Source organism: Cricetulus griseus, chromosome 7, assembly GCF_003668045.3.
Source record: "Cricetulus griseus strain 17A/GY chromosome 7, alternate assembly CriGri-PICRH-1.0, whole genome shotgun sequence".
Classification (NCBI taxonomy): Eukaryota; Metazoa; Chordata; class Mammalia; order Rodentia; family Cricetidae; genus Cricetulus; species Cricetulus griseus.
Window position 1 is genome coordinate 126,535,023 of NC_048600.1, and position 25,739 is coordinate 126,560,761.

The 25,739-nt window shown below is 48.9% G+C and overlaps 1 protein-coding gene across 2 annotated transcripts in view; it reads right to left on the reverse strand.

Annotated features, from left to right (window-relative positions):
* The window catches only part of Sdk2 (sidekick cell adhesion molecule 2), a 277,455-nt gene that overhangs the window by 46,662 nt on the left and 205,054 nt on the right, over positions 1-25,739 (reverse strand). For both annotated transcript variants that reach the window (XM_027425763.2, XM_027425764.2), the window contains exons 16-28: positions 22,988-23,128; positions 21,292-21,473; positions 20,715-20,830; positions 12,776-12,971; positions 12,512-12,610; positions 11,877-12,068; positions 9,171-9,292; positions 8,743-8,852; positions 8,513-8,663; positions 5,150-5,387; positions 3,085-3,200; positions 2,275-2,464; positions 778-876 (exon numbers count right to left, since the gene is read on the reverse strand). In XM_027425763.2, coding sequence (XP_027281564.1) covers positions 778-876; positions 2,275-2,464; positions 3,085-3,200; positions 5,150-5,387; positions 8,513-8,663; positions 8,743-8,852; positions 9,171-9,292; positions 11,877-12,068; positions 12,512-12,610; positions 12,776-12,971; positions 20,715-20,830; positions 21,292-21,473; positions 22,988-23,128 — 1,952 coding nt within the window. The remainder of the gene's footprint in view (positions 1-777; positions 877-2,274; positions 2,465-3,084; positions 3,201-5,149; positions 5,388-8,512; positions 8,664-8,742; positions 8,853-9,170; positions 9,293-11,876; positions 12,069-12,511; positions 12,611-12,775; positions 12,972-20,714; positions 20,831-21,291; positions 21,474-22,987; positions 23,129-25,739) is intronic.

Sequence of the window (25,739 nt, forward strand, 5' to 3'; positions counted from 1 at the left end):
CATTGTCATCACCACCAGCACCAGCACCAGCATCAGCACCAGCACCATCACCACCACTTTGAGAGAGGGTCCTGCTCTGCATACCTAGCTGGGCTAGAACTTGCTATATTGACCAACCTGGATTCAAATTTGCAGTCCCCCCCCCTTGCCTTTCCCTCTTGTGAGCTGGCATTACACAATGTGTATCACCACTCTTGCCTCTTCAGACTTCATTTTTGTTTTTTTGAGACTGTGTGGTGGTTTGAGCGAGACATGTCTCCCATAAGCTCAGGTTTTGAGCCCCAGGTGGTGACACTGGATGTTTAGGAGGTGAGGCCTTGGAGAAAGTACATCACTGGGGTGGACTTTGAGGTTACGTAGCCTCACTCGACTTCCAGCCCACTCTCTCTGCCTTGTGCTGTCTGTTAAAGATGTGATCATTCAGCTTGCTGCTTTTGTCACGATGCCTGCCACGCCTCCCCTCCACGATAGACTCTTACCCATCTGGAACTGTAAGCCTAAATAAACTCTCTGCTTTTGGTCATGGTGCTCTGTAACTAATAAACAAGACTGGCCCCGAGTTTGCTGGCATTCGAGGACAGCCTTGAACTCCCCATCCTCTTGCCCCTGCCTCTCGAGTGCTGGTGTTACAGGTGTGAACACCATGATGGCTTGTCAGATCCTATTCCTTGGAGGCTGAGGACGCTTCTCAGGCCTGTCCTATCTCTGTTTCCTTTACCCGTCATGCTACTTCCTCTTTCCTTCCTAGGAAGGGCACAGGAAATGGTACAGACTTACCCAAGATGATACCATTGGGGGCGGCGGGGGGCTGCCAGATGAGCCGCACAGACGTGGTTCTCACCTCTGGAAACAGGATGCCCATGGGTGGGCCTGGGACTGGAGGAGACAGAAGGGAGAAGGTTGAGGCTACCGTTCCATCCCAAACCCAGTCCAGGACCAGCTGGGCACCAGGGAGGGGGAATCCATTAGCTCAGTGGGAGAGGGGAAATCCCTTGGCTCAGTGAGTTCATGTATATAGTATTACCTCTGAGCAAATGAGCGCTAAACAGTATTTATCCTTAAAACCAGGGCCATTTTACAGGACTTAGAAGGTGAGATGAGGTGTGTGTACCCCTCAAACAGGCTTTAGCTATTTGGTGGAAGGGCCAAGACTCTGGCTTCCTTGGGCTTCATGTGTCCATGCATGGGCTCTCAGAATGGGCATGGTGTCCTTGGCATTTCTAAGTTATGTTAGATTTAAAATCTGTGCTGGAATGATCCCAGGGCCTCAGCCAGGGCTTCACCCATTCAGCCAGGGCCTTGCAGACCCCAGCCTGCTCTGTGCTTTGGAAGGCCCTGCTGTGATGTTCTCTACCTCCTGAGGAAGCTGTGACAGGTGGGAAAGTGCTCATCTTGAGCCTGTGGGGATCCTCTCTCCACACCTGGCTCTGGGATCCTGGCGTTTAAAAGCCCAGGGGAGTCCAAGGGTACCACCAGACTCTGGGTGAGCTTGTTCCCCAGATCTATCTCTCATGTACCCTGGGGATGGCCAAGGGAAAGCTGTTTGGAGGTTGTGACTGGAGCCTAAGAATGAGGACAGGGTAAGACGAGACAGTGAGAAGGACCTAGTGACAGGAGGAGGGGGCACTCTTCCTGTGACACTTCATTCCAGCCCAGAATGTCAAGGAGATGAGATGTGTAAACTCAAACTTGGCCTTTTAGGTCATTATGTGGGTATATTTGTCAAGGCAGGAGGATAGAACATATTTAATTTAACAGCTCATTAGCTTGATTTATAGTTAGAATATACAGACATACGGTACTGGGGCTTCCTTCCGCACTTGTCTGGGCCTTGCAAATGTTTGTGGTGGGCAGGCCATTTTGCTGTGTGTAGGAGAATGAAGGGGTAGAGGCCTCCATCAGGCTGAGACTGGGGAATTCTGCAGCATACAGAGCTCTGCTGGTGTTGCACTTTGCAAGTAGAAAGGAGGCTCATGTCCAGGAATTAAGACTTTCTCAGATTTTGCTCAAAGCGAGCTGATCTGCCCCAGGTGAAAACAAACCAACACCAAATCTTTGTACTATTTACTTGTCCTAAAGAGGGGCCATGAGATATCCAATGGTCCTCACCTGGTCCTCTCCCCCATTTTCCCTAACTGTAGGAACAGCACCCTCTTGCAGTGGGTTGTAGCCTCTGATGGCCCTGTTTTGCACAGGAGGAGCCTGAGACTGGGGATCCCCATGGGGCCGGGTATGGGGGATGGACCCTCCGGGCTCACTGGGATATAGACTAACCATCATCTAGCGTCCGCTCCAGGATGGGAGGGTGGCTGGGGCTGCCGTCACCGATGCGTGTGAAGGCCAGAACCTGGACCTCATAGAGCACATACTTGCCCAGACCTGTGAGCTGGGCGCTGCGAGACGAGTTGCCTTCTACCAGCCAGAACCGGGGCTGGGAGTCCGAGTCCTTCTCCTTGTACCTCACCTGCCATTGTCAACACAGATGAGGGCATTAACACAGGTTTGGCCCTGCCAGCCTTTGCCTGGAATCTTTTTCAGGAGTGGATGGGGGATAGGGCAGGCACACTAGACTCCTTGGAGGGGCTTGGCCCCAAAGGGTCAGTTGTAAAGCTACTGTTATTGGAAGACTTAAGATACAAGGGGAGGCTCAAGATATACAGCTATAAGTCCCGTAGGCCCACAAGGGAGTAGTGACAGAGATGTGACATTATCCTGTGATTCTCACCTTTCAGGCCAGGGCTAGGCCATATGGCCACATGGCCAAGAACAATTTGGAAAGGAATTTTAGAAAGTCATAGAAACCTGGCTGGCTCCCTTTGGGCTGAGGGTTAGATTTGGGGCTCCCTGCTCAGTCTCTTGGAAGAGGGGAGCAGTCTGAAGAATCCTATCACTCACTGGATGTCTCCCTACCCCTAAGGAGGATTTCCTGGTTGCTGTGGTGACTGGTAAATGGGACTCTAGGCAGATATCCCATGCTCCTCTGTGAGGAAGAGACCCAGAGGAAGGGAAGACAAGGACAGGACACCTTGGAGAGGTGACCTGGGGAAGATGGTACAACACACCCCCACTGGTCCCAAGATCTACCTTGTAGCCCAGCACAAGGCCATTGCGATCTGCCTCCGGGATCTCGCTCCAGCGAACCAGCATGCTGCTAGAGGTGGTGGCCAGCGCTGACACATTGGTGGGGCCAGAAGACGGGACTGTGGGAGTGAGGGGTGAAGAGGAGTAATAAGGACCCAAGGATAGCCCTATAGCACTGGGAAGTGGAGCAAGATATGGGGCCACCCAAGAAGCCATCTCCATGTCACCAGCTCCGTGGGAGAAAAGAGACAGCATGCAGACCACAGTTGCAAATGATCCTAGGATGGTTTGGGGATACTGCAGATTCGGTTTCTGGGGTCAGCTTTTCCTCCCTCTCTCCTTTCTGGGGATGTGAGACAGGGCCTCATGTACTGGCTTTGAATTCACTGTGTTGCCGGGAATGATCTTGAACTTCCGATTCTCCTGCCTCTACCTCCCAAGTGCTGGGACTGCAGGTTTCAGTTACCATGTCTAGTTATGCTGGGGAGGCAATCTAGGGCAGGCTAGGTAAGCACTCTACTAATTGAATTATACCCTCAGCCCTGCCTCCCTCATTTTTTTCTGCTCAGATTAACTTTTAAAAATTTATTATCATTAAGGCGGGCGTTTGGGGCCCATGCCTTTAATCCCAGCACTTGGAAGGCAGAGGCAGGCAGATCTCTGTGAGTTTGAAGCTAGCCTGGTCTACCGAGTGAGTTCCAGGACAGGTTCCAAAGCAATACGGAGACACCCTGTCTCGAAAAACAAAAAATTGTTGTCGTTGTTATTATTATTATTATTATTATTATTATTATTATTTTGGTGATATTTTGTTTATGGTCTAACAAATAAAGCTTGCCTGAAGATCAGAGTGCAAAGCTAGCCACACCAATTAGCCATAGCGCCAGGCAGTGGTGGCACACACCTTTAGTCCCAGCACTTGGGAGACAGACAGATTTCTGTTAGTTCAAGACCACTCTGAGCTACATGAAATTCAATCTGTCTAAGAGAGAAACAGAGCTCACACAAAGGTGATCTCAGCACTTGGGATCCCATGCCTTTAATCCAAGCACTAGAGAGGAATATAAGGTGGGTGGAGACAGATTGCAGTCTGAGGATTCATGGAGACAGGATCACCCATTCAGTCTGAGGTAGAGGTAAGAGCTAGTGGATGGCTGTTTAGCTTCTCTTATCTTTCAGCTCTCCTCCCCCAATATCTGACTCTGGATTTTTATTATTAATACCAACTAGAACATGTGCTACAATTATTATTATTATTATTATTATTATTATTGGGTGCAACTGTGGCAGGTGTGTAGGGTGTGTGTGCATGTCCCCGTGTGTTCATGGAGGAGAATCTGTAGAGTTAGTTGCTCCTCTTTTCACCTTTATATGTGTTCTGGAGATCAAACTCAGGTCATCAGGCTTGTATGACAAGTGACTCTACAGGCTGAGCCATCTTGCTGTCTACCTTCACCTGTTTTTGAGACAGGGTATCTATCTCTACGTAGCTTGACTGGCCTTGAATGTAGGAATTTAGCCTACCAGACTATGGATGACCTTGCATTTCCAGCCAGCACACTGAAGGAGGACAGAGCTGGGGTATCAGAGAGGTCAGAAGATACACATGTTAGTTAAAAAGTGTCAGGGAAAACACACACACACACACACACACACACACACACACACACACACACACACACACACACAGGACAGGGAACCACAAATTGGACAAATGAGGGCTGCCTTGTGCCTTGTGGATCAGGGCTCATATTCTAGGAATGATAACCCCTTTCTGGGCTCCTAGGAGAGATAGGTTTTGTTTCTGGAATGTTCTGAGATCAAACCTTTCTGTTGGGTGTTGGAGTTAAAGTTGGGTGTTGGGCAGTGGGCTGGGCTGTTTGGACAGCTAGCACTGCTTCGCTATCCCACAAATTCCCCAAGAGTGGGGGCTGTAACAGGGAAGGGCAGTAGTGGGGGACCTAAGGGTGTGGCAGGGTGCTCTGCCATGGGTGGAACACAGGGGATAACTGCTCAAGCTTTCCTTAGAAATGGCTGCTTTTGGGTGGTCCCAGAAGGGCAGTGGTACCTGACTCTCTGGTCCTGCCCATCACTGCCTGGCTCCAGGGCCCGCTCCCGATGGCATTGAAGGCCTGGACCTGGACTCGGTACTCTGTCCACTCCTCCAGGTCCTCAATGGTGTATTCCCGCTCCACACGATCTTGTACCACGTGACTCAGTGTCTTGCCGTGGCCGTCGGACCGGCTGTACTTGATCTTGTAGCCCACCGACTCAGGGTTGCCATTGTATTCCATTTCTGGGAGGGGCTGGGGTAAAGCAGGGGCAGAGAGATGAGGGGCTAGGAGGGAGACCACTCTGTATTCCCTCTTTCCCACCACCAGTTGAGCAGCCAGAGCCCCAAAGAGGTGCTGTCCCCAAGTGGGGCTTGAGCTGGTAACCCCGTTTTTTCCATGTCCCTCTCCCATCTCTCCCCACTGGAATCCCGTGAGAAGCAACACCTTTTGCTCATCATACACGTGGCTGACTCATGGTCTTGCCTGGAGGCTGGTCCTTTCCAGAAGGCTAAAAACTTGTCCCGTCCAGTGTGCTGGTAAGCAGGGCCCTTGGCTCTGGCTGTCTTCCTGTTTAATCCCCTTACTCGGGCTGTCAACACATGTTTTCTTAATTGCCTACAACACCTGGTCTCTGCTCATGCTGCCTTTCAGAGCCTGGGGTGAAGGCATCTTCACACGGACAGCATGCATGTCACTGCCAGGAAGTCCTGTCAGCCAGCAAACCTCAGTCTCTCCTGCTGGATTTTATCTTTCTCTTACTGGTTAGGGTCTCACTAAAGAGAAAAGGCAGGTTCTGTCCCTGGTTCATAGAGCTCGGTGGGAGGGGCCCCGCTTGCGTGTTCAAGGTTGGATGAGTCTGGCAATGTAGGTGGTGGAGGTGGGCCTTGGGCCTGAAGCTGACGTCAGCCAAGAACCAGGCTTCCACTCCTCTGAGGCTGGTGCGTCTGTAGTCTCCTCGTTCCATTCTGCCTCCCCAGGGCTCCAAATGCCCACAATCCTTAGTGTACCACTTTTCACCCTCTATCCAATTCCTCCTAGCCCCTCCCTCTCCTGCTCACCCTTCTCTAGCCTCCATGTCCCTCTACAGACACTTACTGACATGAGCTAGAGATCATTAAGACAGAAATGGATGGGCCCAAGAGGCTGAGATGGGCCTGACATGCGACTCCCCTACCAGCTAAAGAGAGGAAATGGGCCATGCACTATTACGAGCCAGGCGGCTGCGTGGCACAGCCGCTGACGTCCCATCCCCCTGGCACCCCAGTAACCCATTCTCTAACTTTCATGTTTGGAAACCTTCAGAGACAATTAAGGACTAAGTGGGGTGTGTGTGTGTGTGTGTGTGTGTGTGTGTGTGTGTGATTAGTTGGTGGGGAATAGTGAAGAGCTGAAGTTAAGGTCACAAGAGGCCACATGTCCCACTTACACACCCACAGTGCCCCGGGCCACTGGGCTGGCTCCAAAGTGTTGCTCAGTGCCTGCCACCTGAAGAGGAGCCTTAATTAACAACTAGAGTCTATTGGGGCTCATGGTGCCAAGTCCTCTGACAGCCACCAGCTCTCTCTGCCACACTGTCCCACTCTGTGAATGGCAGTGTGGCCCCATGCAAGGGGTCTGCATTAGTTTACACAACCAATGAGTGTTCTCTCTCTCAAAGGCAAAGGCTGTGTGGTAAGAGGGGGTCATGATTTTTCCACCAAGCAGGCTCTTTCTTTGCACAGCTCTGGGTCTCCCAAGGAGCACATAGTGCCAGTTGCCACTCTTGCTTTCATTCATGACCCTCAGAATTATTTTCATTTACTCCACAGGTTTCTAGGACTGCTGCCTGGGACTCCTGCTGAGGCGCACTGTCCCAGGGTGGCCCGAGGGGCATAGTTTTTGGTTCCTGGCTGTGAGAGGATAATGTGCTCAGTGGCCTCTGGTGTGGATTTGGGGGCTCAGTCTCTTGCTGTTAACTCAGGGGATGTGGGGGTCCCGGGGAGGTTATGTAATCTCCTTCTGCCTCAGTTTCTTTCTATGCAAAATGGGGACCAGCCTCACTCTGCTGTTAGGGTTTACTGAGAACATCTAAAGATAGGCTCTGAATAAAGCTCCGGTTCCAGAGGAACCACAGCACATCAGCCAGCTACTTCCTGCAGGTCAAGCGTTGTCTGACTCTCAGTGTACAGCCCTGACCTGTGGGACTGGTCCCCTGCCAGCATCTGCCACAGTAGCAGATGCCCACTTCCTGACCATTTCTAAATCCCAGGTCCACCTTGTGGCTGCTGTGTGCCCATGGGCAAGTTCCTAACCTCGCTGAGCCTTAGTGTTCTTAGCTGTAAATTATGACGGGACTGTGTCCTTCCCAGCATTCCTGGGAGACTCAATGGGACAGAGAGTTTAGGATGCTTAAGGAGAATTTTATCTGCCCCCCAACCCCTAGTGTATGTAGGGGTATGTGTGTGTGCGCGAGTGTGTGTGCGCGTTTGTCTATAAAAGCCAGAGGACAAACTCAGGTGTCATTTCTCAGGAGTCACCCACTATGCTTTTTTTAAAAAATTTTTTATTATTATTTTTTGTTATTTTGAGACAGGGTCTCACTAGGCATCCATGGCCGTCTGGAACTTCCTATGTAAACCAGGCTGGCCTCAAACTCAAGGAGTTCCACCCCTTTAATCCTGAGACCGGATTAAAGGTCTGAGCCACCGTGACCAGCTTCCACTACATTTATTTATTTTTTGAGACAGAGCCGTTTACCGGCCTGCAACTTGACAACTAGGAGAGGCTGGCTGGCCATGGAGACCCAAGGATCTCCCCTTCTCTGCCTCCCCAGCACTGAGATTATAAGCATGTGCTAACAAGCCTGTTACTACAAACATGTGCTAACACACCTGGCTTTTTAAGACTGATGCTGGGGATGGAACTCAGGTTCTCATGCTTGTACAATGAGCACTTTATAACTGGGTTATCTCCTCCACCCATACAGAGTGTCTTCCAGCTCTTTCCTCTCCTTTTAAAAAAAGATTTATTTATTTTGTATACTGTGTTCTGTCTGCGTGTAAACCTGCAGGCCAGAAGAGGGCACCAGACCTCATTATAGATGGTTGATGGGACTTGAACTCAGGGCAGTCAGTCTTAATTGCTGAGCCATCTCTCCAGCGCCCTGCTTTCCTCTCCGTTGGCCATAATGAACTATTGGGTACCTCCCAGGTTGTAAGGAAGAAATTTTAGAATATTAAAAAGTACAAATCCAAACAAGGGAGCAGCACCCTGCCCCCAAACCCTAAGTAAAGAGAAAGAATTACAGATATTTAATCAGTGACCTCTTCAAGATCATTGCTACAGGGTGGGGACACTCCTATGACCATCCCGTCCCACTGCCACCAAGGGATGCTCACCATCCATCGGAGCCACAGGCTGGTCTCACTGGCTGTGCGTAGAGTCACATTGGCTGGGGCCATGTCTGGGGGTGCCTGGAGGGTCTGGATCTTTCTAGAAGGTTGACTGGGTGGGCTGGTGCCGACAATGTTCACTTGGCGCATGCGGAAGCTGGGTGGGATAGAAGGAATGAGCAGTGTATGGAGAGGCTGCCAGCAGCCCTCCCTGACCCTTCCCATCTGTGCCTTACCTGTAGTAGGTGAAGGGGTTGAGGTCCGGTACCTCCATGGAGCGTGCATCTGGCTCATTGCTAAGCTGGTAGATCAGCAACCATTCCTCTCCCTCCCCGATCACGCCCACCTGGAGAAGGGAACCTAAGACCTGTCCAACTTGCTGTGCCGCAGTGGGATGCTCCAAGTCCCAGACCCCGGTAGGCATCATCCCCACCCAGGTAAGGTCTTAGTCTAAAAGCCACAACTGACTGCAGGGTGACTCTGAGTCTCCTGCATTGGGACCTCACAGCAGGCTGGATAGAAACACATCTTTAGGCCTGACTCCAAGACCAGCCAATATACCAGGTACCTGTCGCTTCAGTGAACCCCCACCCCTTACAGGATCTTCACAGGGCCGCCTGAGGCTGCCTGGGGAGGAGTCTAGGCCCCCTCTATCAGGCTTTACCTGAGCCTCCACCACCCAGCGGGAGATGGATGTCTTCCCGTCGTAGCCAGGCCTGAACTGCAAGGTCACGGATCGTGGACCAATGTTGGAAATGCCCAGGTTAGTGGGTGCCCCTGGGAGCTCTGGGAAGGGAGAATAGGGTAGAAAAGGTAAGGGGGTGGCTTCACCTGGAATAGGACTCTGCTGCAGGGAGGAGTCTGAGCAGTTTGCTGTTCTTGGAGACATCGCAGGAGAAGCACAGCCAAGGCCTATCTGTGACATTAATTCTATGTCTTACAGGTGCCACATTCAGACTGGGAGGCTGGGGCAGATCTGAGGGCAGAGACCCCCTGGAGCTATGCATGCTGGGGGCTTCCCTCAGAAGTTTTGGCAATAAACAAAATACCCACAAAGCTGCACAAATCAAGCTAGGCCCAGAACAAGCATGTGGATCAGAGCTGTGTCCCTTCTCACGACACTATAGCCCTCCATATCCAGCAATGGCTGGGAGATGGGAAGGAAGGGCTGGGCAGACAGGAGGCAGCTTCTCTTTTCCAACCAGGAACTCAGGAGTTCTTGGGGCTCAGGATGGACAGAAAGAATGCAGATTCTGTAGTGTGTTTGAGGCTAGTCTTGGCTACATAGTGAGTCCAGGCCAACCTAGGCTTTATAGTGAGTCCCCATACCAAAAACCCAACCAACCAACCAACCAACCAACCAACCAATCACCAACCGACCAACCAACCAGACAAACAAACAGATACATAAACCATCCAAGCATATCAGTTTGAATCTAACTCTTCCACTACAGACTGTGTCTTTGAGCAACTGTGACAGTTAAATTGACAGGGTTTAAGATCACCATGGAGACATGAGAGGGAGTTTCTAGGTTGGGTGGAGGTGGGGAGACCCACCCTAAGTGTAGGTGGCATTATTCCATAGGCTGAGGTACTGTACTGAGCAAAAACCAAAACAAAGAAACAAAACTGGAGAGATAGAGCTGACCACCAATGCGGTGTCCTGTGCTCCTCCCCGCTTCCAGATGAATTGTCACCAGCTGCTAGTTCCCCCTGAAGTGACTTTCACACCGTGACGGTTGCATCTTTGAACTGTGAGCCAAAACAAATCCTTTTTTTTTTTTTAAAGATTTATGTATTTATTATGTACACATCATACTGCTTCCATGTGTATCTGCACACCAGAAGAGGGCACCAGATCGCATTATAGAAGACCTCATTATAGAGCCACCATGTGGTTTCTGGAATTGAACTCAGGACCTCTGGAAGAGCAGTCAGTGCTCTTAACCTCTGAGCCATCTCTCCAGCCCCCCAAATCCTTCTTCTTTAAGTTGAATTTGTCAGGCATTTTGTCACCGTATCAAGAGGAGTGACTGACATGGCAATCTACCTCCCTCTTTATGACTCAGAATAATGGTGACAGTAATGACCACATAGAGCAGGGAACTGCACTGAGAAGGCACAGAAAGCCTATAACTTTAGACCTGACACATCCCATACAGATACCAACAGTATTACTGATTCATGTTGTCACTGGGGGTTGAAGGAGCCTGAGGTGCCTTCACCACTTCAGTGGGCAGGTCCAGGCAATCTGGCTGGGTCATCCAGGCAGCCTTTCTGATCTGGATAGGACCACATGGTGTTCCGGCCCAACTTTGTATATGTACAAATGGGCAAACTGAGGCCTAGAGGTAATGTCTGACTTGGCTAGTGCTTGTGTTTGGGGCTCAAATTATTCCCATCTTGTTTGACCATGCCACAAGAAGTCTGCCCACAAGCTGAAGTCCAATATGGACAGTAAGGATTATCTTTCAGAGTAGGACCCCGGGCTCACAAGACAAGTCAAGAGAAGAACCCTGTGGGAGGATAATTAACATTATCCCAAGATAGATCCCCTCCAAGTGTATGGTGGTTCACACTAGCAATCCAAGCACTGGGAAATCTGAGGTCAGAATTCTGCAAAGTTTGAGGTCAGCATGGGTTGCATGGTAAGACTTTGTTCCTAAAATAGACAGGAACCTTGGTGCAGTGTTTCATGCTTGTAATCCCAGTTACTCAGGAGGCTATAGAATGGGACTACTGTGAGTTCAATGGCAGCCTAAGCTACAGACCCTGTATTAAAACAACCAACCAACCAACCACCAGCCAACCAACCACCAGCCAAACAAACACCAGCCAATAAACCACCAACCCACCAATCAACAAACCAAACAATTACTAACAAACCAACTAACCAACCACCAATAAACAACCAACCAATCAGCAACCAATCAACCAACCAATCACCAAGCTACCAACCAACCAACCAACCAACCACCAACCCACCAATCAACCAGCTATTAACAAACCAATTAACCAACTACCAACAAACTACCAACCAATTAGCAACCAGTCAACCAACAAACAACCAACAAACCAACCTATCAACCACCAACCAACCAACCAACAACCAACCCACCAACCAATCATCCAACCACCAACAAACCAACCAACCAATCAGTAACCAACCAACCAACCAACCATCCAACAAACCAATCACCAACCTACCAATCAACCACCAATCAAGCACCAGCCCACCAATCAACCATTAATCAACCACAACCAACCAACCAACCAACCAGCTAATCAGCAGACCAGGCAGACAAAGCCCCCTCCAGAATGAGTGTTGCTTAGCAGAGCAGACACAGGAATCCTAATGGGAGTTACTCACCTGGAGGCACACCAGATGAGATGGTGGAGGCCGACACCTGGCCCTGGCCCTTAGAGGTCATAGCGGCCACCTCGATAGTGTAAGTGGTAAGTGCTGTGAGGCCTGTGACTCTGTACTCCAGGGTTACGTTGGGCAGGTAGTGGGTCACACGGGTATTGGTTCTGTTGTACTCTTCCCAGGAGATCCGGTATCCTGGCAAGAGTTCACAGTGGAAGTGTAAGCTAGGTTGAGACTGTGCATTGACCCTGATCCTTATTCCAATTTTCACTCCTTCTCTAGCTTGGTGGTTTGGTTCACTCCAGGAGCAGAGGGACCAATGGAGATGGGAGCTGCTGGTGTCATGCCTGGGGCCCTGGTGGAGTCTCAGTGGCATGTCCCTTATGGGCAGGGATTGCAGGCAAAGAGCACAACATATTGTGACAGACCCTTAAGGTTCTCAAAACCCTGAGGTTCTGCAGAAGTGGGGGCAGGAGCCCTGAGATGTTCTGTAGATTGGAAGTGCAAAACTAAGATCTGGGAGTTTGGCTCAGTGGGGAGGTCTGGATGGGAGCTGGCTGTAGGCAGGGGACAGACTAGCTGATTACCCCAGCCCCCATGTGACCCACCCTTGGGCTCAGGAGCCTCATCGAGCCTACCTGTCAGGATGCCGTTCTTCTCTCCAGGCTCCTGCCAGCTGACCTTCAGCGAGGTGTCCAAGATGTCATTGAAGCTCAGATGTCCCACGGGCCCAGGTACTGTTCCCAAAAGTATCCCCCACCCACCAGTGCTCATTAGAGTCAGAGCATGGCCATCCTATATAGGATGGCCACTGTGTTACAGGATGCCCAGGGACTTCCCAAGGGCCTGGGTGGGTGGGTGGGAGTAGAGCTGGGGGTAGAGCCAAGGCACATGGCACCTACCATCCTCATGGGTTCGCACCAGTTGGGGGCTGCTTCGAGGCCCATCTCCTGGCGTGGTGAAGCACAGCACTGATGTGAAATACTCTGTGAATTTTTTCAGACCAGACACAAAGCCCACGTGGATGCTGTCTTGAAAGTTGGGCCTGGCAGTCACCATGGTAACCTCTTCTTCTTGTGTTGGCTCCCAGGCAATCAGCTGAGGAGAGACCAGAAGAATGTTCTAGAAAAAGTGAAGCTCCCTCCCACAGGTTGGGCCAATGGACACTGTTCCTGTGGTCACTCATCCCAGGGAAGAGAGAGACAAGACAGGTAGTCACTCCTGTGTGCACTCTGGGTGCTTTGAGTGTCTTGGCCTCTGACTCCAGGCAAGACACGATACTGGGCGCTTCCCATAGGGACATGTTACCCCTTCCTCCCAGCTATCCTACAAGGGAGATGTTTCACCAGAACCATTTTCCTCATCAGAGGATTGGGCACAAACCCAAACCAGAGGCCCTTTAGAGAAAAATTTCTTTCAAATGACTAAGGCAGAGCAGTTCACCAAGGTGAAGCTCTTCTAAGCCTGGAGTGCTGGGTATCCACGAAGGTCACACATCCACAAACCACGCCTTTAGTGCAAAGACAAGGCTCAGAAAGGTCAATTCACTTGCACTATGTCACACAGCAGGGAAAGCTGAGGATCTGGAATTGCTACCCCTGTTTTCCTACTGGCTAGTTTTCCCATGGGATTCTCCAAGGGCCTATATTATAGCGGTGTCAATTGCTATTGTCTTACGCTTGTTCCAGGTCAGGCTGTCAATCTCACATTTCACCCAGAGGAGAGGAGAGGAGATGACAAGAGAGAGACCATCTGGACCCCATTGCTTTCTCCCCCATCTCTCTCTGTATTTTCCTTCTTTCCTTTGGTAGCCTGCCTCTCCTCCTCCTCGTCCTGCGCCCGCCCCGTCCTCTCCTGCACTCTTACCTCCTGCTCTTCTTTTCTGGGCCCTTCATCTGTCTCCAACAATGGCAGCTGGTCCCAGAGATTTCCTCATTTATTTGAAGTTGATTAAATAGCAATTAATGGTGAGAAGCTACACTTGAAGAGTTTTAATAAGCATGGTATTTATAGATATAAAACAATACCACGCCAATGTCTCCTGATTAACTCGCACCCATACAATGCTTAATCTTTTCTTTTTCAGGGCCGGATGTTTATAAAGGATGTTTTGAAATTTAATTGGTATTGTGAAAAGATAGCCTATAGCAAGTTAATTAGACACTAATTAGACCCTAAAAATACTAATCAGAAATACTAAGTGGCATTTAATAAGTATGTTAAATATCCTCTTTATTTTAGTTATCTTGTTTCATAGCAATTAAATTGCCCAACTTCCTAGGAGTAGATGAAGAAATGAGTTTAATGTTTTAATTTAATTTAATTAATGTAAATTTGAATTAATTATGCTGTTGGAATTAATTGTGTGGTGTGTTCCCCAGCCAGTGTAAAATTTGGGTAAATATTATTTTATTGGGCTTAAGCTAATTACAATCACTACCATTTTAAACGAAATAAAGGAAAGACAGTTTCTTTACAGATGTCTTAAGATAGTATCTCTGGGTCTTGCCCACAAAAAATGATCCATGGGGATGTGCACAAGTCAAGGGAAGTGTGACTCTGAGGACCAACCATATTAACTTTGTCCCCAAGCTTCACACCTGTGACCCAAAACAGCAGCAGGGCCATGGCATCCCAAGACGGCTTGGTCAGATGTGTAACTTGTGGGAGTATGGAATGGTAGGGTCACAAAGCTCCCCAGATTTCTGGGTGTTATGGTTTGGATATAAAGTACCCCAGCCCTCCTGCCCAAAGGCTCCTGTGTGGAAGGCTTGGTTCCCGGCTGATAGGCTCAATTATTGAGAGGTGGTTTATTAATAAATGCTCTCATATAATCAATGGGTTAATCCGCTGATGAATTCGCAGTACAGGGCCAGTCCTTCCTTTCTCCCTCCCTCTCCCTTCCCCTCCCCTCCCTGGCTTCCTTTCCTCCCTCACCTCTTCCTTCCTTCCTTCCTTTCCCTCCTCTCCCCCCTTCCTTCCTTCCTTCCTTCCTTCCTTCCTTCCTTCCTTCCTTTCCCTCCTCTCCCCCCTTCCTTCCTTCCTTCTTCTTGCTTCCTTCCTTTCCCCCCTGTTCTTGGAGACATCCCAGGAGAAGCATGGCCAAAGCCTATCTGTGACAACGATTCTATGTCTTAAAGGTGCCCCCTTCAGAACGGGAGGCTGGGACAGATCTGAGGGCAGCAACCCCAGGCGCTCAGGCTGTCGGGCTTGCATGGCAAGTGAATCATCTCCCCAGTCCAAGGCTGACCTTCTTAAAACTTGTTTTGTGGATTTTTACTTTGAAACCATATAAATATTGTACATAATTATAGGATGAAATTAAATAGAAAAATCAATCCCTGAAAATCAAACCCTACATGAAGTTGATGAACCCGAGAGGGCACTGAACTGTGGAAAACCTGCAGCCAGGGAAGCTCTTCAAAACAGATGGCAGCAGAGCTGTGTGAAGTGGAACCCTCATGGTTACATCCCAAGACCAGAAAAGATGCTGAGAATTTGGGGCTGTTGATCACACTCCCATCGCTGTTCTCTAGCTATGTGTCTGTGGGATGAACTGGTACCAAGCAATCGGTGCAAGACCTGGATTTTTTTTTTTTCCCCTGTGGACAAAAGACCAATGACTTACAAGAAAGCTTGCAATCTTGATGTTGAATGGAAATTACTAGTACCCTCTCCCTCTTTTTCTGAGACAGGGTTTTATGCAGCCTAGATTGTCCTTGAACTTGCTATGTAGCCAGAGTGACCCTAGACCTCTGGTTCTCCTCCTCCCTCCACAAGAGTGCTAGCATTACAGGTGTTATCACACCTGATTTATGTGGCCTTGTGAGATGGAACCCAGGCTTCCGGCATGCCAGGCAAACACCACCAACTGAGCCACGTCTCCAGCCCTATTGGTATGCATTTTATTAAAACAAATCTCCTTCCTGCTGTCAACTAACAGAGTCTAAAAACAATACTATCTTTGGAGCAAGAAACATTCCTAGTAGCCACATCACACTATCTTATGATTATTCCTATCTCAAGGGACCTAGAGTTCCTTGGGAAAATGTCTGACCCCAGGTAGAGTGAAGAGATTTTTCTCCTCCCTGGGCTGGGGTTTGAACCTGAGGACTCACATGTGCCAGGCAAACCTCTCACTACTGAGCTACATCCCAGTTCTCTCCTCATTTTTTATTTTGAGACAGGGTCTCACTGAATTGCTCAGTTTGGCCATGTCTCAGTCTTTTCTTTTTTCTTTTTTTCTCTTGGCACTTGACACAGGCCGAGTCATCTGAGAAAAGGGAACTCAACTGAGACAATGTCACCATCAGGTTGACCCATAGTAAAAAGTCTGTGGGGGCATTTTTCTTCATTAATGATTGATGTGGCAGGGACTAACTACAGCTTACTGTGGGCAGCGTCACTCCTGGGCAGGAGGTCCTAGGTGTATAAGAAAGCAGGCTGAGCAAATCATGGAGAGCAAGCCAGCAAGCAGCACTCCTCCATGGCCTCTGCTTCAGGTTCTGCTTCCAAGTTCTGTTCTGGCTTCCTTCTGTGATGGATGATGATTGGGATGTGTAAGCCAAAAGAAAGCCTTTCCTTCCCAAGTTGCTTTTGGTCATGGTCTTTATCACAGCAACAGAAATCACATTAGGGCAGCCTTGAATGCCAAGCTCAGGCAGTCCTGGACCTTGTAGTCCTGGCCTCAGCCTGCTACACGGCTGGGATTATGGGCCTGCACTGCCAACCCTGGCAAAATTTGTATGTTAATTTCATATACATTTATATAGCTTGAAGTATCTTGTCATCCCAGACAGCCAGGCAGCCATCAGAGACTCCTGGGACCATGTTGAAAAAGACTCAGGAGCCAACTTGAAGGGACCAGTGATCATTTGGCAATGATAAGGATAATAACCACGGTGGGTTGGAGCATAGCAGATGTGTTTAACAATTCTCATGTACACAATGACATCACTAAAAGCAAAAGGGAGCCAAAGGCACCTCCTCCAACCCAAACTTAACTGTCGCCTTAGAATATGCTAGGGAACTACTTTATAATGCTGAGAAGTGAGAGGCCGTGGAAAAGAATGGAGTTTTTAATTTTTCCTAACGTAGTACAAAACTGACAAAGGGAAACATCATTTTCCTTCCTTCCTGTCTCTTGATTTCCTTCCCTCCCTTTCTCCCCCTCCTTTCTTCCTTCCTGAAGGTATTTCAGCTAATCAAGAAGAAATGACAGTGTTTTTCCGCCCTTATTTTGTATTCCTATTAAAATCGCAAACCCTACAAGGGCTGTCCATAGCCACCAAGTTCACAATTAAAGAGAAAATCAAACTTGGCACCTTCTGATGTCAACACACAGCACCATTTGGGGACCCCCATATCCTTGCAAAAAAGGTAATCAAACAAACTTGAATCCAATTGGCTGCTAGCTCTACATTCCAATTTACTGCAGATATAGTACTCAGAGGAATGTGTTAAATGACCCCATAGGGAGGCAATCAGCAAAATCCAGGCCTGTGGAAAATTCATTGGATGAATGACTAAGTTTCTTTGCCAAATAAATCATGAGAGAGAAAGAAAGAGGGAGAGAGAGAGAGAGAGGGAGAGAGAGAGAGAGAGAGAGAGAGAAGATGAGGGGGGACTCTAAGATCAACGGAGACTTTAAATGCAAACCCTTAGCTGACAGTAACTGGGTGGCCTTTATCTACATCTAGGAATATATAAATCAGCCAGTAGCAGGAACTGGTTGAGAGACCATCATAGAAATCCAAAGGCTGGCAGGATATGTAATTATGGGATGGTTGACGGTTTTTAGGTATGGCGATGTGGTCAATGTGAGTTTATTTTTAATAGAGAGACCTTGTATAGAAGCTTTCCCTACAAGAATATTTAGGGATGATGCTACAAACTACCTCAGATTCGCTTCAGCAAGTTCCTCAGGATGGGCTAAGGCAGTGGTTCTCAACCTGTGGGCTGTGACTCCTTTGGGGGTAGCATATCAGGTATCTTCCAAATCAGATATTTACAGTGCAACTCATAAGAGTAGCAAAATTAGGGTTATGAAGTAGCAATGGAATTATTTTATGGTTGGGGGTTGCCATAAGATGAGGAACTGTGTTACACGGTCAAAGCATTAGGATGGGTGAGAACCACTGGGCTAAGGAGCTGAGAGGTACAGGGAGGAGCTGACTATGACTTGGTCACACTGAAGGTGGAGATGGTGGTAGTGGTCATTTGAATCTTCCTCCAACTCCTGTAGATGTTCAAACATTCTAATAGTTTAAAGGACGGAATCTTTCCTATGATATGTCTAAGGGACAACCATCCCACTCCCCATAGATACTCTGAAGGCTGAAGAAACAAAGAGAAAAGACCTTCACTTTTATTCACTTGTACTCCCCAAACATCAAATTGTAGATATCATTTTATAATTAAAAACAGGGTTGAGGCTGTAGCTCAGTTGGTAGGGTGCTTGCCTAGAGTGCTTGAAGCTCTGGGTTCAATCCCCAGCACTTCATAAACCAGATGTGGTCGTACATGTTGTAATCCTAGGACTTGGAAGTGGAGGCAGGAGGATCAGAAGGTCAAAGTCACCTTTGGTTGCATACTGAATTTAAGGCCAGCCTGGGTTACATGAGCCTCCCCAATCTATCTGTATATCTATCTGTCTGTCTGTCTACCTGCCTATCCTGTTCTGTTTTTTAATGTGTATGTGTGTGTGTGTACCTGTATGTGTTCATCTGCACCACAAGGATGCAGATGCTTGCAGAGGCCAGAGGGTATCAGATCCCTTGGAGCTGGAGTTAACAGATAGCTCTGAGCCGCCACTTTGGTGCTGGGAACTGAACCTGTGTCCTCTGCAAGAGCACTGAGTGTTCTTACCCACTGAGCCACCCATCCAGCGCTATGTTTTCTCTTTTAATGTAAGAAAAAACATGGCTTTGGGCTCAATCTGCTCTCTCAGTTACTTTTAGACTGTGAACAGTGACTTCTCTTCCATGACTCAGTTTCTTCCTTTGGGAAGTTGGGTGATGATCACAAGGCTTAGTTCTTAGGGGTCTTGCATGGGAGAATGAGTGGCGTAGGCAGCTGGCTGCCTGGTATTGGGTAAGCAATCCCTGTAAGTGTGATGCCCTGTGACTGCCCCATGAGCTCCTGTGCTCAAACTATTGGTCAGCTAGTGGCCATTGGCCTATATGGCACAGTTCCCGAGCACAGAGAATGGGATGAGCCTGGCATCAAGCAGGGTTGGGGGCTTCTGCATTGTCTTCTTGTTCTGGGTCACTATAGGCCATTGCCCTAGTTGTCCTGGCCACTTGCTGGCCTTCCAGCCCTTGGGGAGCTTTTTGCCTTAGAAGTTGGTAGCTCATCCTTCCCACACGCAGAATAAAACTTATGCTTAGGCTTGGCAGCCAGAAACTTAATTGTTCCCAGCTCGGCCTCTGTGCTCCACAGCCATGCAGACCTCTTTCCCTCCCCTGAGTCCCAATTAGCAGCCTTTTCTGGCCAGTCAGCAACCACAAGCTCGGGCTGCAGCCCCTATCCCAGAAAGACTCCTTTTGACCCATGCTCTCCGCCTTTGTGGGAATGAAGGTGTGGCCCAGCTCTGGTCCCTAGCTTGCTCCTAGTACAAGTAGAACATCATTTTTGCAAAAACAATCGTCCGTCCTTCCTCTCCTGCCTCCCAACCTCACAGTCACAATGGTGCAGACACTTGTCCTACAGATGATCTTGGCTGTGGTACCTGCGCAGACTCAGTGCAGGGGACTTGAGGATATGGCAGCTGTCACCTTGAAATCACCAGGGCTCATAGCTCAAACCCAGAGTTTGCAGTTGTCTCTCTATTCCCCTGGCTTCCCCTAAATTCCCTGCTTTTTTTTTTTTAAATCCTGGAAATGAGCACATGGCATCTGTCTACCTGCCCCCACCTGCTGAGGGCAAGCACCTGCGGCCCCTTCAGATATGGAGTTTTCACTGTGCTATGCAGTATGTCCTCAGTTCTCTCAGAGGAAAGCAGGCTTCCTTGCAGGAGAAGAAGGGGACCCCAGGAATGGGATTCAGGACAGGATGGCTGAGAAGTTCAAATGCCAAGCGGTTAAACTGGCCAGAAAACCAACCAGTGTTGGCATAGCTACAACTCAGATGCTTCCATTGGTTGTTGGCTGGATTGTGTCTGTGCAGACATCATGTGTCAAAGTTCTAAGCCCAACTCCAGGAGGGTGGCTGTGTTCGGAACTTGGACCTTTAAAGTGCTGGTTAAAGTTAAGTGAGGTCTCTAGGGACAGACCCCAACCCAGTATGACTGGTGCTTTTGCAAGAAGAGAGGATGAGGTCATAGACATTCATGAGGATATAAGGAGAGGGCATGGCATCCACACCAAAATCCAAGACATCAGTCAGCAAGAGGTGACCTGGGATTTTAGTCCAAGTCTGCCTGAGTCCTAGTCCCACACCTTTGCCTGCACCGTGTGTGGGGTCAAGTACAGCCCATGGAGACTTGCCTGGTAGGTGGCATGTGACAGCCACACCAGAGTGGTAGGGAGTGACGGCTGCATTGTTCTGGTGGATTATGCCTATGTCCAGGTGTACAGGCCTTGTTTGTGGCTGGAGTACACTGGGCACAGCCTCTTTCAGGTGACAGCGGGAGCACTGTGTGCTATCACAGAAGCCTGTATGTGACCTACAAAGTCATGGTGGGGCATCCTCTGCTTCTATCTGTGACCTCTGCCTGTTGGGGTCTGGTTTCAGAAACCCACAGTGACCCCACCGTTCTTCCCAGGAGCCTCCCATTCCTCCCCTCTCTCACCTTGAGCACCCCCAGGCTCCTTTCAAAGGGTAGAAGAGACCCTCACCTACCTTGTAGCCCTGGTTGATGCCATTGATGAACTGGGGGCTGGGGGCATTCCAGGTGAAGCGGATGGTTGTAGAATTGGTGGCTTCTGCATGCACGTTGCCTGGGGGAACCGTGGGAACTATAGGAGGCCAAGAGATGGGTTATAGCTCAGGGACTGCCCATTCAGCTTGTCCAGCATGGTAGAGGACACATGCAGACTCCAGAGACAATGCTTGACCAAACCAACGGTCCCCTTCCTCTCCTGCTCTCTGGATTAATTCAAGTTCAGTCTATTTGTCTGAGTCATTTCCCATGCTGTCTTGTGATCCAGCTGAGGTGAAACACCACAGAAGGCCCCTATGCCTCTTCCCACATGACTCCTAACCACTCTCTTCCCCTCAGCCATCTACCCAGCAGGAGCCTGATGGAGGGTGGAGATGCCACCCAAGCACCATAAAGAAGGCCCAGGTGAAGTCAGCAACATGGACTGGGGTGCGCATGACTGGCCATTGGGCAGCCCAGCAGGCATGAAACCCAACAGGCCCAGGGACCTGGAGAAAGGGATGCACTTGCTCTTCCACAGCCCCTTTCTCCACCCACCTCCCTGCAGTGTCCACTCGGTGACTTTGCTGCTGTAGACGCCCAGCCCGGCACTGTTGTAGGCAGCCACCTCGATCTCATAATTGGTCCAAATGATGAGGTCCTCTAATAACAGGTTGTTGACATCAGCATCTGTGATGTTCTTAAATTGGTACCCGACAGGCAGCCCGGCCAGGCAGTATCTAAGGAAGAGGTGAAAATGGGTTGAGTTAGCCTGCAGACTTGTGCACAGCAAACTGCCCAGAGCAGTGCTGTCTGTTAAAATGTATGATTCTGGGAACCCTCCATCAATATGCTATATCTGGGCTGTCTAATAGGGTCACTGCTAGAGCTCATGGCTGTTGGCCAGTGACATGGGTTTGATGCCAGTGAGGAATGAATTTGACTTTAGTGTAGTTTTGAGTCATGACAGTTGACTGCTGGCTACCTTGCTGGACAGTATAGGTCTAGAGAGTGTGTTTAATCATGTCGTCCAGGAATCCTGGACTCCAACTATGTAGCAGAGGATAACCTTGAACTCCTAATCCTCCCCTTCCTCCCATAAATTATTTAAAAGATTTTATTTGTGTGGGTGGCATGCTTATGCCATGGTACACTTGTGGAGGTCAGAGGACAATCTGTAGGAATTGTCTTTCTCCAATCCCAGGGATTGAACTCAAAACTCAAGTCCTTAGGCTTGGTGGCAGGTGTCACTGCTCACCGAGCTATTTGAATTTAGGAGCATTTTACTCTGGTCAGCTCCTGTGTTTTCTATTAGGTAACTAGTGAAAGAATTCTCAATCAAATTCAAAGCTTAAGAGTCCATAGAACTGGCCTTTGTTTTCAGCAAGAACCAGAGAAATAACTTCCTCCTTCTGGCCAATTCTTTCCCTATCAATTTCTCCACTCGTGTTCCATCTAGCTGGCCTATCCAATCTTTGGATACTGTGACACCACACTGTCTTCTACAAAATTCATATTGAGAGCTGTGCAATTGAATTTCAAACAGAAATTGCAAAAAGAAAAGTCTCATAACGTTTTGGATAAGATTTTTGTGTTGAGACCCATTCACAGCTAGCCTATTTGACAGGCTGTCCTAGGGTTGGATACACCTTATTTTAGACAGAAGTCAGGCCTGCAGTAGAACATTCTAAGTGTGCGGGAGGTTGGCTGTGCCATAGTCATCTCTTTCTTCATGTCTGCTCCTGCATCAGCCCTGTCCTATGGCAGCACTGGCTTCCATGCAGCCTTGAAGGAATTAAACTGCATTCTTGTTCAGCCATTCCTACCAGTTTTCAAGGCTATCACTGTTGTTCATTCTGCAATTTTGGTGTGAATCCCTCTTGTCATAGTGTGGGCTTTTCTCATCACCTGGTCTTTGTTAGTCGGCAAGGATGGACCATGGGTTCTGACTGTTTTCTTTTTTTTCTTTTCTTTTCTTTTCTTTTCTTTCTTTCTTTCTTTTTTTTTTTTTTTTTTTTTTTTTTTTTTGGTTTTTTGAGACAGGGTTTCTCTGTGTAGCTTTGGAGCCTATCCTGGCACTCGCTTTGGAGACCAGGCTGGCTTCGAACTCACAGAGATCCGCCTGCCTCTGCCTCACGAGTGTTGGGACTAAAGGTGTGTGCCACCAACACCCAGCTCGTACTGTTTTCTAATCCACTCCCACCTCCCATCCCTCAGGGCAGGGTGCCCTCCTGGCCCTAGGCTGGGCCTGTACCTGATGATGTAACCCTTGAGGATCCCATTCTGGTGGCTCTCAGGAGGCGGTTGCCACTGGATCATGATGGACTGGTTGGTCCGGCCGCTAGCAATGACGTTCTGTGGAGGGGCCGTGGGGGGCTCCTCGGGGAGGGAAACCCTGGAGCAAAAAACAGCAAGTGTGGTTGGACCTTTACTCCATCTCCACCCCATCTACACAGGTGTGTGATAGGTGACAAAGAGGCCAGGCATACTACATACTGTCCGGGGGGATTTCTGTACCCTTGCCGTGTGCTGTTGGGCAGCTCAGTTAATGTCCCTTTGTGAATTTTTGTTTTGCTTTGCTTTGAGACAGGGCCTTGCTTTGCAGCCCAGGGTGGCCTTGAACTTGTAACTCTCCTCCAGCCTCCTGAGTGTAGGATTACAGACACATGCTACTGTGCCTGGATTCTTTATTTTTTTTTAATATTTTATTTATTTATTACGTATACAACATTCTGCTTTCATGAATACCTGCACACTAGAAGAGGGCACCAGATCCCATAATGGATGGTTGCTGGGAATTGAACTCAGGACCTCTGGAAGAGCAGTCAGTGCTCTTAACCTCTGAGTCATCTCTCCAGCCCCGTGCCTGGATTCTTAATTGTTTTAGGAATAGGGTATCAACCGTTTCCCACAGGCTTTGGTGGTGGGCCTTACATAGACCCCCTTACTGGGTAGGCAGAGCCCCAGGATGGGTGGGTGGTAATGGTTGGAGAAGGGGAGCCCCAGCCATCAGCCTGCCTTCTGAAACTGAGCACCGCGTTTCTTTATACGGCATTGCTGGGGAACGCAGTGTTCTGGGCACGTATATTTTTCACACCACTGACACTTGTCCATTAAAAACCAAAGTTAATTATTTTTGATGGATGTCTTTCCCCTTTTGTTTATTTTTTTTTTTATGTTTTTGCTCCCTGATGGATAGCTTCCTAAACAGTCCTGTCTGCTCCCAGCTTTTAAAGTTTAACCTTTCCTGAAGTGACTCGGGGCTATTAGCACAGAGATTCCTGACGGGTATGAATGGTGCACAGCACAGCCACAGGCACAGCAGAAGTGGGGAGGGGCTCTGGGCACTTCGAGGTTCCCTGCTGTGATTGTGACTTCCCAGGGGTTGAGCCACTGCTTGTTCAGTGTACCACCTGGAAGCCAGACCCAGCCTGGCACATAGTAAATGTTCAGTAAGCAGCTTTTAGTGTGTGTGTGTATGCACGTGTGTGCCACACATAGAGACAACTTACAGGAGTTGGTTGGTTCTCTCCTTCCACCACATGGGCCCCGGGGGTCAAACTCTTAGGTCATCAGGTTTTGCAGCAGACACTTTTACCTGCAGAGTTATCTCACCGACCCACTTTGTTTGTTTGAGGCAGGGCTTCTCTGTGTAGCCCTTGGCTGTCCTCAAACTCAATCTGTAGACCAGGCTGGTCTTGAACTCAGAGAACTGCCTGCTTCTGCCCCTCGAGTGCTGGACTTGGAGGTGTGCACCATCACGTCCCTCCTTCCCCCACTTTTTTTTTTTTTTTGAGACCTGGTCTCTCACTGACTTTCAGTCTGCTGTTGCAGTTAGACTGGCTGGCCAGAGAACCCCAGGATCTGCCCATCTCTGTCTCCTCAGCATGAGGGTACAGGCCTGTGCTATCACGCCCAGCAGTTACCAAGGATCAGCGCTCAGGTCTTCACACCTGTGCAGCAAATACTTTACCCACTGAGTCGTCTTCCAAGCCACATTGTTTTTTTTTTTTTTTTGGGGGGGGACAGGGTCTCACTCTATAGCCCAGATGACCTGAATCTTGATTTATAGTCCTGGCTGAGCTTGAACTCATGATTCCTTTCCACCTCCCAAACATGAGGATTACAAGCCCATGCCTCCTCATCCAACTTGGAGGCATCTTCTGAAGAGCCGAGTGCACAGCTCTGTGCTCATACTGTGTCCTACACAGTCATTCTGAGGTTTTAAGTGACAACTTTTTTCCCATTAGAAGTGGCTGCTTCTTATACAAGGTAAGCCGAGCAGGTTCCAGCCTCTACATAAAAGTGTGCTAACTGTGAGAGGCTTTGATGTGGATTGCCTATTGGTCTCCATCATCTTGTGAGAGCTTTGCTAGGACGCCCACAGGGTCTGGCATCAGGTTTGGAATTGGTCATGGGCACTGAAGAGCCCCTCTTCCCCATGGACCTTTTTGTCTCTTGAACCATGATGGAAGCCCACGGGACTGGGCAGAATCAGGGAAGTCTTTGAACTTGCCAAGCTCATGGTCTCAGGAATGACCCAGGCTTGTTCATGCTTATCATGGACCATGCTGTACCCACAACTCTCTTCATCTCATTGAAGCCTCACGCCTTCCCTGGGAAACAAGCCACACATATCATTCCCCCATTCTATAGAGTAGAAGACTGGGATCATTCCCCCATTCTATAGAGTGGAAGACTGGGATCATTCCCCCATTCTATAGAGTGGAGGACTGGGATCATTTCCCCATTCTACAGAGTGGAAGACTGGGACCATTCCCCCATTCTATAGAGTGGAAGACTGGGATTATTCTCCATTCTATAGAGTGGAAGACTGGATCATTCCCCCATTCTATAGAGTGGAAGACTGGGATCATTCCCCCATTCTATAGAGTGGAGGACTGGGATCATTTCCCCATTCTACAGAGTGGAAGACTGGGACCATTCCCCCATTCTATAGAGTGGAAGACTGGGATTATTCTCCATTCTATAGAGTGGAAGACTGG